Source organism: Physella acuta, unplaced genomic scaffold (genome assembly GCF_028476545.2).
Source record: "Physella acuta isolate Inbredline_101_S28 unplaced genomic scaffold, ASM2847654v3 ptg000077l, whole genome shotgun sequence".
Taxonomy (NCBI): Eukaryota; Metazoa; Mollusca; class Gastropoda; family Physidae; genus Physella; species Physella acuta.
This window is the reverse complement of record NW_026731597.1, coordinates 43,456-60,475: the sequence shown is the minus strand read 5'-3', so window position 1 is coordinate 60,475 and position 17,020 is coordinate 43,456. Positions and strand designations below refer to the sequence as shown.

At 40.2% G+C, this 17,020-nt stretch overlaps 1 protein-coding gene across 1 annotated transcript in view; it reads right to left on the bottom strand.

Moving 5' to 3' along the window:
- LOC131953972 (guanylate cyclase soluble subunit alpha-2) overlaps positions 1-16,748 on the bottom strand; it is a gene marked incomplete at its 3' end in the record, with an annotated part of 66,297 nt that extends 49,549 nt beyond the window's left edge. Inside the window, 1 exon segment of the mRNA XM_059317432.1 lies at positions 16,206-16,748. Coding sequence (XP_059173415.1) covers positions 16,206-16,748 — 543 coding nt within the window.
- Between the last annotated feature and the right edge of the window lie 272 nt (positions 16,749-17,020).

The following is a 17,020-nucleotide window of genomic DNA, read 5'->3' as shown; positions in this document are numbered from 1 at the left end:
TTCTTATGCACCAACATATATGTGTCAGCCGACTCAGCAGCCTTCTGGATGTCAATTATCTTGTTATCCAGTATGTGTAGTCGTATCTCTTCAGGCAGGGACGTTAGGAATTCTTCCCTTAGGATAAGTGACCTGAGTTTCTCAAACTCAGAAACTTCCTCAGAGTGTAGCCACCTTGAGAATATTTTCTCCTTTTCAAAGAGAAATTCCACATATGATTGAGTGGGTAACTTGCGGAGTGTTCGGAATTTTGTCCGATAGGCCTCGGGCGTCAGTGCGTAGGCCTTCAAAATGGCAGTCTTGACCAAACTATAGTTATTTTGAACGTCGTGAGAGAGTGCCTGGTATGTTTTTGCAGCTTTCCCAGTAAGGACCGAGCTCAATAAAGCAGTAATGGAAGTTTCGGGCCATTCACATGTCTTCGCTAAACTCTCAAACGAGTTAAAGAAAACGACCAAATCTGTTTCATCAAATTTAGGAACTAATTTCCCAAATTTGGCAATCACTTGCCCCACCGACAACTTTTTTGGATCTACCAGAGAAGTGACATCACTAACTTGACCAAACTCTAATTCCAACCTCCTCTTATCTAAAGCAATTTTAGCCTCTAACTCCTGTTTCTCTAGAGCACTTTTAGTTTCAAACTCCTTTTCTTTTAAAGCCTTCTCTAAAGCAACTTTCTCCTTCTCTAAAGCAATTCTAGCTTCTAATTCTACCTTCTCTAGAGGTTTCTCCTCGCGGAGTAACACACCAGCTAACAAACTTTCATCAAATACTCCTTCATTAATAAAATGAACAACAATTTTATCTCTCAACACCTCTGACTTCTGCGTAACAGAATAATCCAATTTCAGTTCCTTGACAACACTAATCAAAACTTTTCTACTCAACTTTTCTACCTCCTCAAAAGTGGGATTAGCCAAAAAAGATTCCATTTCACTAACTTTCAAAAACACAACAAGCCTAGATTCACTAACTTAACCCGGAGCGTTGGGCCGTGTACTTGACCTCTTCAATCTAGGACGTGACACGTCTGACTATTGACCTAGATACCTCTAGCCTGCGCGCGTTTCAATAACACGGCTTCACTGGATAGAAAAACAACTAAATCAAACTAACCTTAGTATTTAACTGATATAACCAACAACTGGAACGACAGATTAAATCCGGGACGAGCCCCCACTTTGTAACGTTTACCTATCTATCAGCCAGATAGATGGTGAACGTCCCCGGATTCTTTTTTCGGGGTAATATGCAAATGACTTAAAGCCTAAATGGATGAACACTAACACAACGACACACTAGGGCTCGAATTCGATGTCTAGGGAAAACTAGTGATACTATTGAAATTAACACTCATCCAATCTGCATACAACCTTTAATAAGCGAACACAGTTGTAGCAGAACACAAGGTTAAACTAGATAAAATATTTAATTTATAAAATATCAAAACCCAACTTACAAAGTGTAAGAAAAAACACTATCACAGATTTCAACACTGTATAAAAATAGCCACAGGTCACACAACACTGCTATAGCTTCAAGAATCACTTGGCGACAAGTAATATTATACTAGAAGACTAAATCAACTTAAGAAAGCATAGCACACACAGGACTTAAGTTCTCTCACGTTCAAATGGTCAGAATCTATTGCCGGACAATATGGACGGCTTGGTCCTAATAGACCGCTTAATAAAGGAAGACTGCCACGTGTGGCGAGTGTGCGGTGCAGTTAAAGACTTCTGCAACAGGGGAGGTTATCCTCAACTCATGTAGCCATTGGTTGGGATGGTCATCTGATCAGAATCATTCATTCAGATCTTAATGGAAAATTTCTACGTCTTAGACACCCTTGGTAAGACAGTGGAAAAACCCCAGGAGTTGCACCATCACTCCCTATAAGGAATTATACAATGTCAAAATAAAAATGGAACCTGACTCGACCTAAGTAGGTCACAACCCACCCACACATACCACACAAAGTGACCACCCACACATAGCCCACAAAGTGACCACCCACACATACCACACAAAGTGACCACCCACCCACACATACCACACAAAGTGACCACCCACACATACCCCACAAAGTGACCACCCACACATACCACACAAAGTGACCACCCACCCACACATACCCCACAAAGTGACCACCCACCCTCACATACCACACAAAGTGACCACCCACCCACACATACCACACAAAGTGACCCCCTCACATACCACACAAAGTGACCACCCACACATACCACACAAAGTGACCACCCACACATACCACACAAAGTGACCTCCCTCACATAGAACACAAAGTGACCACCCACACATACCACACAAAGTGACCACCCACACATAGAACACAAAGTGACCTCCCTCACATAGAACACAAAGTGACCACCCTCACATACCACACAAAGTGACCACCCACACATACCCCACAAAGTGACCACCCACACATACCACATAAAGTGACCACCCACACATACGACACAAAGTGACCACCCGCACATACCACACAAAGTGACCACCCACACATACCACACAAAGTGACCACCCACACATACCACACAAAGTGACCACCCACCCACACATACCACACAAAGTGACCACCCACCCACACATACCACACAAAGTGACCACCCACACATAGCCCACAAAGTGACCACCCACACATACCACACAAAGTGACCACCCACCCACACATATCACACAAAGTGACCACCCACCCACACATACCACACAAAGTGACCACCCACACATAGCCCACAAAGTGACCACCCACACATACCACACAAAGTGACCACCCACCCACACATACCACACAAAGTGACCACCCACACATACCCCACAAAGTGACCACCCACACATACCACACAAAGTGACCACCCACCCACACATACCCCACAAAGTGACCACCCACCCTCACATACCACACAAAGTGACCACCCACCCACACATACCACACAAAGTGACCCCCTCACATACCACACAAAGTGACCACCCACACATACCACACAAAGTGACCACCCACACATAGAACACAAAGTGACCTCCCTCACATAGAACACAAAGTGACCACCCACACATACCACACAAAGTGACCACCCACACATAGAACACAAAGTGACCTCCCTCACATAGAACACAAAGTGACCACCCTCACATACCACACAAAGTGACCATTCACACATACCCCACAAAGTGACCACCCACACATACCACACAAAGTGACCACCCACACATACGACCCAAAGTGACCACCCGCACATACCACACAAAGTGACCACCCACACATACCACACAAAGTGACCACCCACACATACCACACAAAGTGACCACAGACTCAAAGTGACCACCCACACATACCACACAAAGTGACCACCCACACATACCACACAAAGTGACCACCCACACATACCACACAAAGTGACCACCCACACATAGAACACAAAGTGACCTCCCTCACATAGAACACAAAGTGACCTCCCTCACATAGAACACAAAGTGACCTCCCTCACATACCAAACAAAGTGACCACCCACCCACACATACCAAACAAAGTGACCACCCACACATACCACACAAAGTGACCTCCCTCATATACCACACAAAGTGACCACCCACACATACCACACAAAGTGACCTCCCTCACATAGAACACAAAGTGACCACCCACCCACACATACCACACAAAGTGACCACCCACACATACCACACAAAGTGACCTCCCTCACATAGAACACAAAGTGACCACCCTCACATACCCCACAAAGTGACCACCCACACATACCACACAAAGTGACCACCCACACATACCCCACAAAGTGACCACCCACACATACCACACAAAGTGACCACCCACACATACCACACAAAGTGACCACCCGCACATACCACACAAAGTGACCACCCACACATACCACACAAAGTGACCACCCACACATACCACACAAAGTGACCACCCACACATACCCCACAAAGTGACCACCCACACATACCACACAAAGTGACCACCCACACATAACACACAAAGTGACCACCCTCACATACCACACAAATTGACCACCCACACATACCACACAAAGTGACCCAACTCACTGCTAAGGTACAGCCAACCTGACATTACTCAACTTTTTAAATTAGCTGTCTGTGGGGGGGGGGGGGAGGGGGAATCTCGTGAAAGTTTATCTAGGGAACACTCCCAATCTTACGGCTATCACGTGACATCGATTTCACGGGAAAAATTTATGCAGCTATTTAGCCGTTACTCAGTGCAAGCCCCCCCCCCCCATCCCCCCCCCCTTCCTTTTCCTCCAGAAAAGCAAAATGAAACAAGAGGCAAGAAGAATTTGTCAAACTATACATTTGAATTTTTTAGATGAAATTCTCGCTGCTATCGAAATAAGCTAGTTTTTTATGGGCCAAAAAAAATTGTCTTATTTACAATCATAAAATAATTCTAAGGGGCTGTGATTACTTTTTATTTAATGGTTTTGTTTTTATTTATTGAAAAACCAACAGATTTGAGAAAAAGAGCTTGGAATTTCTGATTCGTTGTCAAGTTGATGCTCAAAGTTTCTTCCAGGCATCTTTCCGGGGGGCCTCAGCCCCTCCCCCCCCCCCCCTCCCGAAGAAAGTCTATTGCGCCCCCCCCCCCCCACCTCCGAACGACATGGAAATTATAAAGAAAATATATACTTTTCACAGTGTCCGCCGCCCCCCCCCCCCCCCGAAATTTTAGTCCGCCCTCCCCGAAAATTTTAGTTGCCTCCAACCCCCCCCCCCCCTCGGAGAAAAAAGTCTGGAAGCAACATTGTTAATGTTAAACACAAGTTGTGTTCAGTGTGATAGAAACAAGGATTACATACATTACCTACGCCTAACAGTTAACTTAAACCTCTTCTATATTTAACAATAGGCTAATTTATGACGTCAACATTTAACCATGGCATTATCTTGCCAATGAGGCTTTACTTTTATAATAGTTTGGGATTTGGTTTTTTACCCGGAGTAAAATATCAACAAAAAAAACACAGAGCCACCGATTTCTATCCCTAAAACAAAAAGGCCCCAAGTGATCAAAACTCCACTACAAGCCCATCAAGGCACTATGAATATTTCAGCCAGTGTAGCCAGCGAGTTGTCTGTTTGCATTCCTCTGTAATTGGCTGAACGCGTCAATACAATACTAGTAACGTTACCCGTCGGCTAACGAGACTAGGATATAAAACGACAATATAAAAAAATAAACGGACAAAAAAGGTCACACAAGTGGTTGAAAATAATGAATCGAACCTGTCGATTGTCAAAATTTAATTGGATAGCAATGGTTGTCTAGACATGTAACATCGATTTTTAGAAGATTTTGCTATGTAACCCTATATATATATATATATATACATATATCCATGCACACACACACACACACATATATATATATATATATATATATATATATATATATATATATATATATATATATATATATATATATATATATATATATATATATATGATTTTAGAAACTTATGAATATGGCTTTAAAAAAATAGGACTTTAAATATTGAATGTGAGAAAGTGATTATCGGGAAAGTGTTTTTGGCATACAGCTACTAACAGACTGATTTAGTGGAGGATAAGGTAGGCCCTATATTGGGATATTATATCTCCATTGTACACTCCATGTCTAAAAAATAAAATAAAAGTTCAACTTTTACATAAAAATTACCTCGCGAAATAAAATTTAAAAAAAAAAAAAACATCAGCACTCGTGGTTTAAAAGTCACCAAAAAAAAAAAAAAGCCAAACACCAACTCATAAACGACCCTTTGCCTCATTCCCTCCCTCCCTCCTTCCCTTCCTCCTAACGAGATAGCACCCCCGTATCTATATATTTATGTGAGGATAGATTTCACGCCTTGACAAGCCTCGATAAGACTCGAGCGTGCATCTATCATACTCGTGTGAGATACTGCGGCTATTAGATGAATAAAATATGCCCGTGCATTTTTGTCACATAGATACATTATTTTACATGAGTGCTTCTTTCGATAAGGAAATTGTAGAATGGAATTGCAAAAGTTGTATGGGGTGCTGTAAAGATACGGGGGGAGGGGGGGGGAAATTACAAAATATTCAAAACATTGATTTCATTGTTCTGATTTCAATTATCCACAGATAAAAGGTCTGTATTATGTGATTAATATATAATAAAGTATGTTTATTCTGTATAATTAGATTAAGGGTTAAGTATATCTCCCTGTCTTACATTCCACACCTACCCACACACATTTCACACCTAACTACACACATTCCACACCTACCTACACACCTTCCACACCTTCCTACACACATTCCACACCTACCTACACACATTCCCTTGGGGTGCTCCGTCCAGTAACAACAGTATTGCCAACTTAAACTTAAAACATTTTAGGAATAAGTGTTACTTTTTAACAAATTAAAAGCATTAACACTTAAATTGGCTTTAAGTTTGGTACAAAATGTTAACATTGTATACACACTGCATAAGTGTCAAATTATTGCGCCAACAATTCGGAGGAAACAACAGTTTTAAAAATTAAGAAAACAATAAAGACAAAATAAATCAAAAGAACGAAAACTTTCTACATTCAAATAAGACAACGCACAATTCTATTTTCGTAAAATAAAAAGTATAACTATCGAAACGAAACAATTAAAAGCGACATCACGAAGCCACAGTCTAGTCTGAAGGTCGCAGCGTCTGTCCTTGACCGTCATTGAAGGTCACTGTGTCTGTCGTCTGAATCGATCCTCGGTTCAATAGAGAGTAGGTGTTAAAAATCGAAATCGAAACCAATCAGGTCAGCAGCCAGTTGCCCAGATGGCCGGCGGTAATTGGGTTTGATAAGACTAGTGCGAGCCACAGGTTGTTTCGTATGGGGTGATGCAATGGGGTTAGGTTTATTTCTCGTGAGGTGTAGTAGGTGATGGGTAATGGGGGATGAGGGACAGGGGCTGGGGAATGGGGGATGGGGGACAGGGGCTGTGTAATGGGGGATGGGGGACAGGGGCTGTGTAATGGGGGATGGGGGACAGGGGCTGTGTAATGGGGGATGGGGGACAGGGGCTGTGTAATGGGGGATGTGGGACAGGGATTGGGTAATGGGGGGCTGTGTAATGGGCGAATGGGGGACAGGGGCTGTGTAATGGGGATGGGGGACAGGGGCTGTGTAATGGGGATGGGGGACAAGGGCTGTGTAATGTGGATGGGGGACAATGGTAATGGTAATGGGGCGAGGTAATGGGGAATGGGTAATGGTGACTGGGTAATATGGGTTGTGTAATAGAGTCTCAGCAATAAGGACTTGTTGGGTAATAGGTCATTAAAGAGGGTCAGAACGCGGTACCAGTGCTGTTAAATAGATAAGTGAAACTAGGAAATGTCTGTTCAATAGTTGCCTTGTTCATGGTTGATCAAAAGTTTTCTCCCTGAACAAAACGATTCTCATCAAAAATTACATTGATCACATTCTGATATTTGTAAACTTTCCTTTAGAAAGATAGTCCCTGGTAATATGGTATTTCATTAGAGAATAATTCATCGTTTAATTTTATTTTATGGTTTCTTGGTACATCATGTAGTGGTGTTTCATTGTAAAATTGTAAAATGGTATTTCATGATAAAATGTTATTTCATAGTGAAATGATATTACATGGTAAAATGGCATTTCATTTTAATAAGAGTTTTGCTACAAATCAACTACAGATTGTCATCGATCTGATTGATACTAGATGGATTTCGATTGCTAGAAAAGACCACAACACTGTTGTAACACGGTGTGGATAAAAAAAACTGTCGTAACACATTTTAGACAAGAGAATACTGTACTGTTGTCCAAAATACGACACAAGACCGCCACTACAAAAACACAAATCACTTATGAAATTATGGTTTTAAGTAAAACCAAAATCTGAGACGACCCGCCGACTGAAACGTTTATCCAATCGTATCCAATTAGAGATGGATTACTGCGGCGGTAAGTACTTTATCTCCACGCAACTCTCTTTGTCCTGCCCCACGTTCGTCTCCCCCTTGTCTAGTCGCCGGCTTTTGGCTGCCCGGAGACTCTCGGTGGCTCTTTAGCTTTATGGCTGCACGGCCATCGATTAGGTCTGGCTAAGCAAATCCCATAACTGACCACATTATGGACGGCACGTACCGGCTGACCAGTGGACAAATACTCTCGACTTAAGCACAGGAGGGCTGGGGTGGGGGGGGGGGGAGGGGTGGGGGTGGGTGGGGGGTGTCCTCCAGACTTGATTGAATATTTATTTGTAGGTGACAAGAAGGACTTATCCGTTTTGTGTGACATCGCAAAAACTTGTCCATTTTGTGTGACATCTAAAAAACTTGTCCATTGTCTGTGACATCTAAAAAACAAGTTTTGTTCATACGTCGATGCAGACGTCTGGAATATCTACCTCATCCATTCATACAACATTATCAATCATGAACTATTGATATTTAGTTTTAGACTTTGTGTAAAAAAACGATTATTGAAATCAGTAGGACTTATTTAAGGGCATCTTGAAATACGTGTTTAAAGTTTTTGGAGACGGCAAAGTATAGGGCTGGTAAGTAGGTCACCAATCAGTTCTACGGCTCAATAAACACTGCATGAGCCATAGAACTGGTTGGTGACCTACTTACCAGCCCTATTAGCTGCGGGCTGGACAAAATAGAAGATAATTGTTGGGGCCATATAACCCACATGTAGTAAATCACACTAAGTCAAGTAAGTCATCTAAGTAATACATAACACTTTGTCAACAGTTGTCTGTTAAAAGGAAACTATTTGATGTATCCTTAGGCTACAGAACTTCATCCTGAGACGTCATCAAAAGTGATGTCACTTGTTGACCCGCATCACGTGATGGAGTAGAACACACAAGACGGGTCTCAGAGATCTGCTCACACCTTTTTGATATTTGGATTAACCCGGAACTCAATGCTCCTTGTGTACATAGCTGAAAGGGTTGTCAATAACCATTGCTGGTTGCCCGCGGGTTGTTGGTGGCCTGTTAATGGTGTCCCCGGTAGGGTTGTTGGCAACCTGTCATTGAAGACCTAAAGGGGTTGCTCAAAACGTTTAGTTGGTTGCTGAAAGTGATGTGTGGATTTTTTTTGCTAGAAAATTCTTTTTGAGTGTCTATGCATTTTGAGTTATAATTACGTCATTATCCCCCTTGGCTATGAAGGGGGAGTAAAAAAAAATTCTGCGTTCTTTGAATCTCCGAACCACCGAGAAAAGACAACCGGGTTTTTGGAGGTGGGCGGGGCAGGACAAACACTTCCGGTCCGCGCGTGAATGACCACTAGACGAGGAAACTTTGCTAAAATGAACTCTTCTCTGCTGGAGAGGGCAGGGACAAATAGACAGATCTTTCCTTGAGATTCTAGAACATTCGATACTCGCGGTGCGGCTCACATTGGCAGTTCACACAAAAATACACATGCTACATATGTCGTCTGGAACTGTATTTAAAGAGGAGAGTAAATCGTTTGAAATGTCGTTACATTTTAGCCCCACGATATGAAAGGAATGATGTAGTCGAGTGGTAGACGGTTCGCCTCCTAGTTGTACAATCTCGAGTTCGGTCATGTAATACGATGCGTCCTATGTAAGAGGGCGACACATAAAACAATTCTAATGACATACCATTCTCATTACATACAGTATCTGCTTACATACAACATCTGGTTACACAACACCTCTCCACATATCAGTCTTTCCTTAGGTATTGATTTTTCTTAAATACCCACCTCTGTTTACATATCACGTCTCCTTACATACCACGTCTCCTTACATACCACCACTCATTACTAACAGTATTTAATTACATACAACCTCTCAATCTATACATCTAATTATATACAACCTCTCCATGTAAACATTTCATTACATACCAACTCTACTTACATACATTTTTTCCTTACATACAACCACCCCTTACATACCTCTCCTTACATATCACCTCTCTTTAATTACCACCACTCTTCACATACCACCTCTCCTTACATACCAAACTCTCCTTACATTTCACCTCTCCTTACATACCACTTCTGCTTACATACCACCTCTTTTTACATACCACCACTCCTTACATACAGCCTCTCATTACATATTACCACTCCTTACATACCACCACTCCTTACATACAACCTCTCATTACATATTACCACTCCTTACATATTACCACTCCTTACATATTACCACTCCTTACATACCACCACTCCTTACATACAACATCTAATTACATATTACAACTCCTTACATACCACCACTCCTTACATACCACCACTCCTTACATATTACCACTCCTTACATACCACCACTCCTTACATACAACATCTAATTACATATTACAACTCCTTACATACCACCACTCCTTACATACCACCTCTCCTTACATACCACCACTCCTTACATACCACCTCTCCTTACATACCACCACTCCTTACATACCACCTCTCCTTACACATAGCCTCCTACGTCACCCGACTCCATTTCCCCGTCCCAATCAACCAGCTAATTATTTTAAGCGCAACCAAAAAAAAATCCTAATTATCTCCGTAATCGATTACCACACAACAAACATAAAAAAAAATCGTGCAGACGATTATCACTGCGATCTTTTACTAAGACGATTCCTTATTTGCTTAATCTTAGACCTCATCAACATGGATGCCATTGGATAAGAAAAACTTGGAGGCAAATAAGGGAAGGGGTTTTTCAATCTTGGTATGTAAATATCCAATAATTACATCCAATCCAATATTTTGTTTTGTTGGCTGATCCAGGGGATACTCGTTTAATTATCGTGATAATTGAGATATCACATGACACGATAGGCCAACCAATCAAAATCAGGGTTGTAAAAATGTGGTTTCGTTACTTTTTTTATTTACTAATTTTGTTTTGTTTTTGTAATCATGGGAAAAGAGCACGAAAAATCAGCAGCCAAATGCTTAAATAATTACAGATTTATATAGGGATTTGTTCTGCTTTCAAAATCTACAACTTTATTTTTTTTAATATATCGGCAATTTTGTATTTTTGAACGTGATATGACATCGTGACCACAGCCTGGGGCGGCTATTCTGGAAGCTTCCGGTTGGGATACAGAATCCAGTTCGGGTACAGAATTGAGTAGGGCGATCTGTGAGCCGAATCAGTATTAACAAGTACCGAGCATGGTGAAAAAAGGGAATGCAAACCTGGGTGATGTCCACGCTGAATCACAGTAGGACGTCTTGACCACGCCAAATGACAGCAAGACGTTTTGACCACGCTAAATGACAGCAAGACATGTCTTGACTACGCCAAATGGCAGCTAGATATGTCTTGACCACGCCAAATGACAGCTAGACATATTGTTTTGACCACGCCATCACCTTCACAGTCCATCAAAACGTTTAGGATTTAAAGTTAAAAACATAGATTAACTTTAGTTATATGCACTTTTTTTTAGCAAAGCCACCCGATTTAGTACTTTAAGTATTTAAAGGACATTGATATACATTTAAGAAAATACGCTTATAAATGAAAATCATTATCTTACGTAATTTTTAATTTTATTTACACAAATTGAATTTTACAATCTATCCACCTAATTTATTGACTTTATGGTATTTTTTCTTACTTGAAATCTTAGAAACAAACGTGATTATTTTTTATTCTATTTTTGAAAAGTTGTTTTCTAGAATTTTCTTTCGCTTTTTATGTCACCAAATAATTATAAAAATTCTGTCTTTTATGTAACATGTCGGAAGCTTGAGATGAAATCAAAACGTTGTATGATATAAGCACGGGGCGGGAGTCTAAACTGACAATGTGATGGCGGGGGATGCAGACTTTTTAGCCGATACAGCACGCGATGCCCCACTTATTAAATTAAGTGCCGTTGATTGGCACTTGCAAAAATATCTTTTCTACTGCTCGGGGATGGGGGGGCGGGGGGACTTCCAGCGGTTCCCAGTTTGGGGTACGTGTACCTCATAGAAAGCGGGAGTAGGGTTGTTGAGAAACGCAAAATAAAGGACAGAGAAAAATTCATTGAAATATGGATGAGGTGAAGGGATGTAAGAGAACAGAGAGGAAATTAAGTAGTCGATTACAGGACAACATATAAAAGTTTAAATAGTCGAAACATTATAAACAAGTAATCGAATGTTGTCGTGTTTTATCGGTATATTTGGTCATTTAAGCTTGAACTTTTAGTTGTTCTTAATTAGCTTGCCGACATTTAATTTGATCTTGACATAAACCGAACAAAATTTATAAAATGTAAGGAATTTAAGTTGTGGAAAAAAATAATGTATTACCTAATTTAAAAAAAACAAGTAACAGTTACATTTTTGCAAACTGTTATCCCTCACGTAAAAATTATTGGGAACCGCTGTTCCTCACGTAAACAATGATTGGGAACCAGTGTTCCTAACGTTAACATTTAGTGGGAACCGTTGTTCCACAAACAAATAACAGAGCACCGCTACAAACTATAGATCTTCTTTGTTTACATTTTGATCTAGATCACACACAATGGAATAATTTTTAGAAGCTAAAATTAGCTGCTCTCTTCTTCGATTGCCCACGACAAATACATTCATGAAATTCAAACGAATAAGACATTTGTATACTACCATTAATTTATGTGTGGGCTTTTCTTTTAACAATAAAATATTAAAAGGGTTTACTGTTTGTTATTATGAACAAGTATTAAATGCAATACTCTCAAAACTGATGTTATTCTTCTCACATTATTTTAGTTTTAAATAGTGTGATTTATGTGTATTTGGGAAACGATTTGGTTCCTGTTATAAGGAAATTACTGAAGGATGGTGGTCTAGTTATAAAGTATAGAACGTTATATTAATAATGGTTTGGTATAAATGTGAATGTTTATGTTTCATAAATGTGTACTGTCCCTTAATTTTGTTTATATAAAACTTAAATAACAAACTTATCAATCTGAAAAATATTATTTTTACAATGTCTGAATGCGTCTTGTGTATTAAATACAAAAACAGCAATTTGCAGAACTTTACTTTTAGAATGGCTGCGTGATTTCAAATAAAAACTGACATAGCTGCATTCAAGATGTAGTTTTATGTGTCTAATAAAATAAAAACTCAAATAGTTGCGTCAAAGATGTAGTTTTATAATGCCATCATGTGTTCTTTTGATTCGTGGTTTAAATATAGTTTCCAGCACATCTATAAAGAACGCCAAATAGCTTTATAGAGCCGTTTTATCGAACGTTCAAATACTAGCAAACTTTCTATTCCTTGATCGGTGCGTCTGGAAATACCTGTTTGATCTTGACGAGACAGATTTAGCAGCTTTAGACAAAACTGTCAATCTTTTATCTCAAAGGTGCTGTTTTTTTTTATGTAACGTGTTAGTGGATTAGCGATAAACCCATGCCCACGCGCAGAGATAATCCTCTGAACACAAATCTGCTCAGTAAACTATGAACTTCGTTTATTAAGAGTCTGTGAACTATTACATCAATCACAGAGAAGGCCAGAATTAACCGTCTATCAAAACTCAAATTTAAAAAAAAAAATCAAGTTTGTTTTAGCCCTGAAGGATCTGTACACAGTCAGTGACGTCATGTTTCATTCCTGACTTATTTATTTAACAAAAAACATGGTTTGGAAAATATTCCAAAAATAATTTTTAAATAGCTGCATATCCATGTTTTCCCTGTTTTTAAATTTAGATTGGGTAACTAAAGCTACTGAAAAATTAATGTCAGTCACTAAATATATCTCGATTGGCCATATAATGTCACTACTAGTTTGTATCTTGCAAGAGATAGGGAAACATTATGGACTTAATTGATCGTATCAATTGCTAACGTGAAAATCACGAGTTCGAAACCCGGGTTCGTGACTGTAGTTCGTTCCCTGGTCGCATCAACCCTGATATCCACAGGTGGTGCCAAGCACTGGGGGAAATGGGGGGTTGCTCAAAAGCCTGTAAGAAACCTGCGAGTCTAGCGGCAGGTAACATGTGTGAGAGAATGTTCAATTCTCGACCCTTTTTAAGTCTATCTGGCTAATGAGCAAAAGCTTTAGCGAATATTGACCGTATAAGTGAGGGCGAGAGATCTTGGACTATGAATTTGAGTATCAAAATAAAACTATTATCAGAACTACTGGCGAAACGACGGAAGGCAAAGATAACCGATACTGGGATTTATTTATGTTTCACCTCAAACCCCCCACCATTCAACGAATACCTCCTTAACCTTTGACCCCTAAGGTAAACAAACACGTCGTTAAGGCCGGCGCAACACGTGAACAGGAAAATGAATTGAACTCAATCTGCAGGAGACGTCCGGAACTATTCGAATAGGTATCGGATTCTTATCTCACCTGGGATTTCCCAGACTCACCTGGGGGGGGGGGGGGAGGAGGCTATTGTGCCTGAGCCAACAAGCTTAACGAGGCTATTCATAGCGGGCGCATCGTTTACACTGAAAACAAAAGTTGAGCAAGGCTTGTCGGTGTTCTGGAAAATACAACGTCCGTATTCTTCAAAAAGTTCCTACGGTGCAGCTAGAAGAAGTAAAAAAAAAAACGAAAATGGATAAACAATTATCCCGGGTAAAATAGTTTTTGGACACCGCTTTGTGCAAGAAATGACTCTCTGTGATTGAATATTTCCCCCAATCAAATAGTTCGCCACAATCAGCTGATTTATTTGCTCATCGTGTCTTTGATGTGCGGTTGTCGATTGACGGAATTATTTATCTTGTATGAGGTTCAAAGAAAACCTGCATAGACAGGGAAGAAAAACTAAAAATTTCCGAGCTAAATAAAGAAAATGTTAGGAGTACAGAAGTTAGATTATTGACTCTGTGAATAACGTTTATTTTCTATTTTTAGCGTGATGGATTGGATATTTCAACAGCATTCACAATCGGGGCAGGGTAAGTTGGGTCAGGTTAGGTTCAATCAAGCTAGGTTAGCTTTGAAGGTGTACGTTATTGCAATTGTCATGAATAACATAAATGTTGAAAACTTCTCGCTCATTATTTCGCTATGTAGCAAAATGATTTTTGTATTAACATATTGAGATTTTGAAAGATTGAGAGGTATGCAACACTAGGGAAACATATGTATAATTTTTGTATACATATTTACATTAAATAACTTTGAAGGATATTAATCATTTGTCTTAACCTTCAACAGCGACATGTCTTAAGTCCACCAACTACCATTTACTCACAATGGAGTGGATTCTATTTTGATAACTTATAAACAATTGTTTAATTTATGTATACTTTAAGGGCAATTACGTGTGCCAGTTCATTACAGCAGTTACACCAACAGCATCACTTCTGATGCTCTAGGTTTGGATCCACGATTTGCATCACTGTAATTTTTATTTTTATTTTACACAGAATCGTTGTCGATTATTGGTATTAAGTTTTAAATATTCTTGACCGGAAGTATAGAAAGCTTCTCGGCAGTTTTAACTTGACAGGTAGATTAGAAAGAAGTTGAAAGTGACGCAGAGTCAGTTCTTTGACATTTTAATGGACGCCGACCAATGGATGGTGAATTAAATTAGTGATATTGAAACAAATTTAAATAAAGACAACAAAGTTACAACTATAAGTATATATGTATCCGGGTTTAAACATTAATACCAGTGTGTATGCTATATGTTCATGCAACTTCTAATTAATTAAACGAATGGTAGATGCGTTTAAGATTTAATTGATTTAAAACTATTTAAACGATGTAGTTATTTAAGTAATGTTTAGGTATTTGATTGATGTATTATTATAACGTGAGTGATGTATTTTTACTTTAGTGATGCATTACTACTTCAATTAAGAACTCTATTGTTGCATGAGTGATATACTATTACAAAAGAGTTGCATTATTACTAGAGTGTTCAATTATAACTTGAGTGATGTGTTAATGATATGTTAATGATGTTTTAATGATGTTTAATGAAGTTTTAATGATGTGTTAATGTTGTTTATAATGATATGTAAATTAAATTATGTGTTAATAGCGTGTTAATGACGTGTTAATGACGTGTTAATGACGTGTTAATGACGTGTTAATGACGTGTTAATGACCTGTTAATGACCTGTTAATTATGTGTTAATGACCTGTTACTGACATGTTAATGACTTACCGCTGGGATAATAAGTGTCCCCACCCCCTCGATGAGGCTTGTAATATCCACCTTCCTCTCCCCGCTCTGCTCACTCTCGCCCTCCGACCCCAGTGATGACGTCGACATGCTGCTGATCTTCCTCTTCCTGGGCGAGCCCTCCAGTGACCCGTGGGTGCTGGACTCGGAAGTGACGTCATCGGACGATCGGCTGGGCGTGTCCTCGCTGACCGTGTAGAACTTGACGTGGTTGGGATGCGGGGGCGAGACCTTCCGGGTCAGGTTGAGGATGGGGTTGGGGTGGGCGGGGGAGATTTTCCTCATGACTCGGATCTCCCCGGAACTGGAAGACTTGGACGAGGTCAGTGACCTTGTGGTGACGCAACCATCCGGGCCATCTTTATCATGGCCAGCTCGGAGCTGAAGTTTAGGGCTGGTTTTGGCCATCGAAGGGCTGCTCAAAGATCGAGGGCTGTGCGTGCCCCGTCCCTCCGTGTTGATGGAGGCACCCTCTGCCCTCTTCCTTAAGTCCTCCTCAATCGCTTGTCTTATAGGACAACTCATGCTTGTAGATAAAACACAAACTTTTAAAACTCTTCTATAAAGTTTTTTGCGGTGAAGAAAACTCCTGACTTTCGAGCTTAATCGAGAGCAATTTTCTCCGCAGCAACATTCTCTGTCTCTTATAACTCATCAACTTCTCCTGTTATTATTCCTGATTGTGATCGATAGGAACGTAACGATCGATCCGATCAGCTGATTGGCAGGTTACCCCTTAGTGAGCTGGCTGTTGTTGAAATACAATAGTCCGGTCAGACCGTCAATGAGAATTCTAC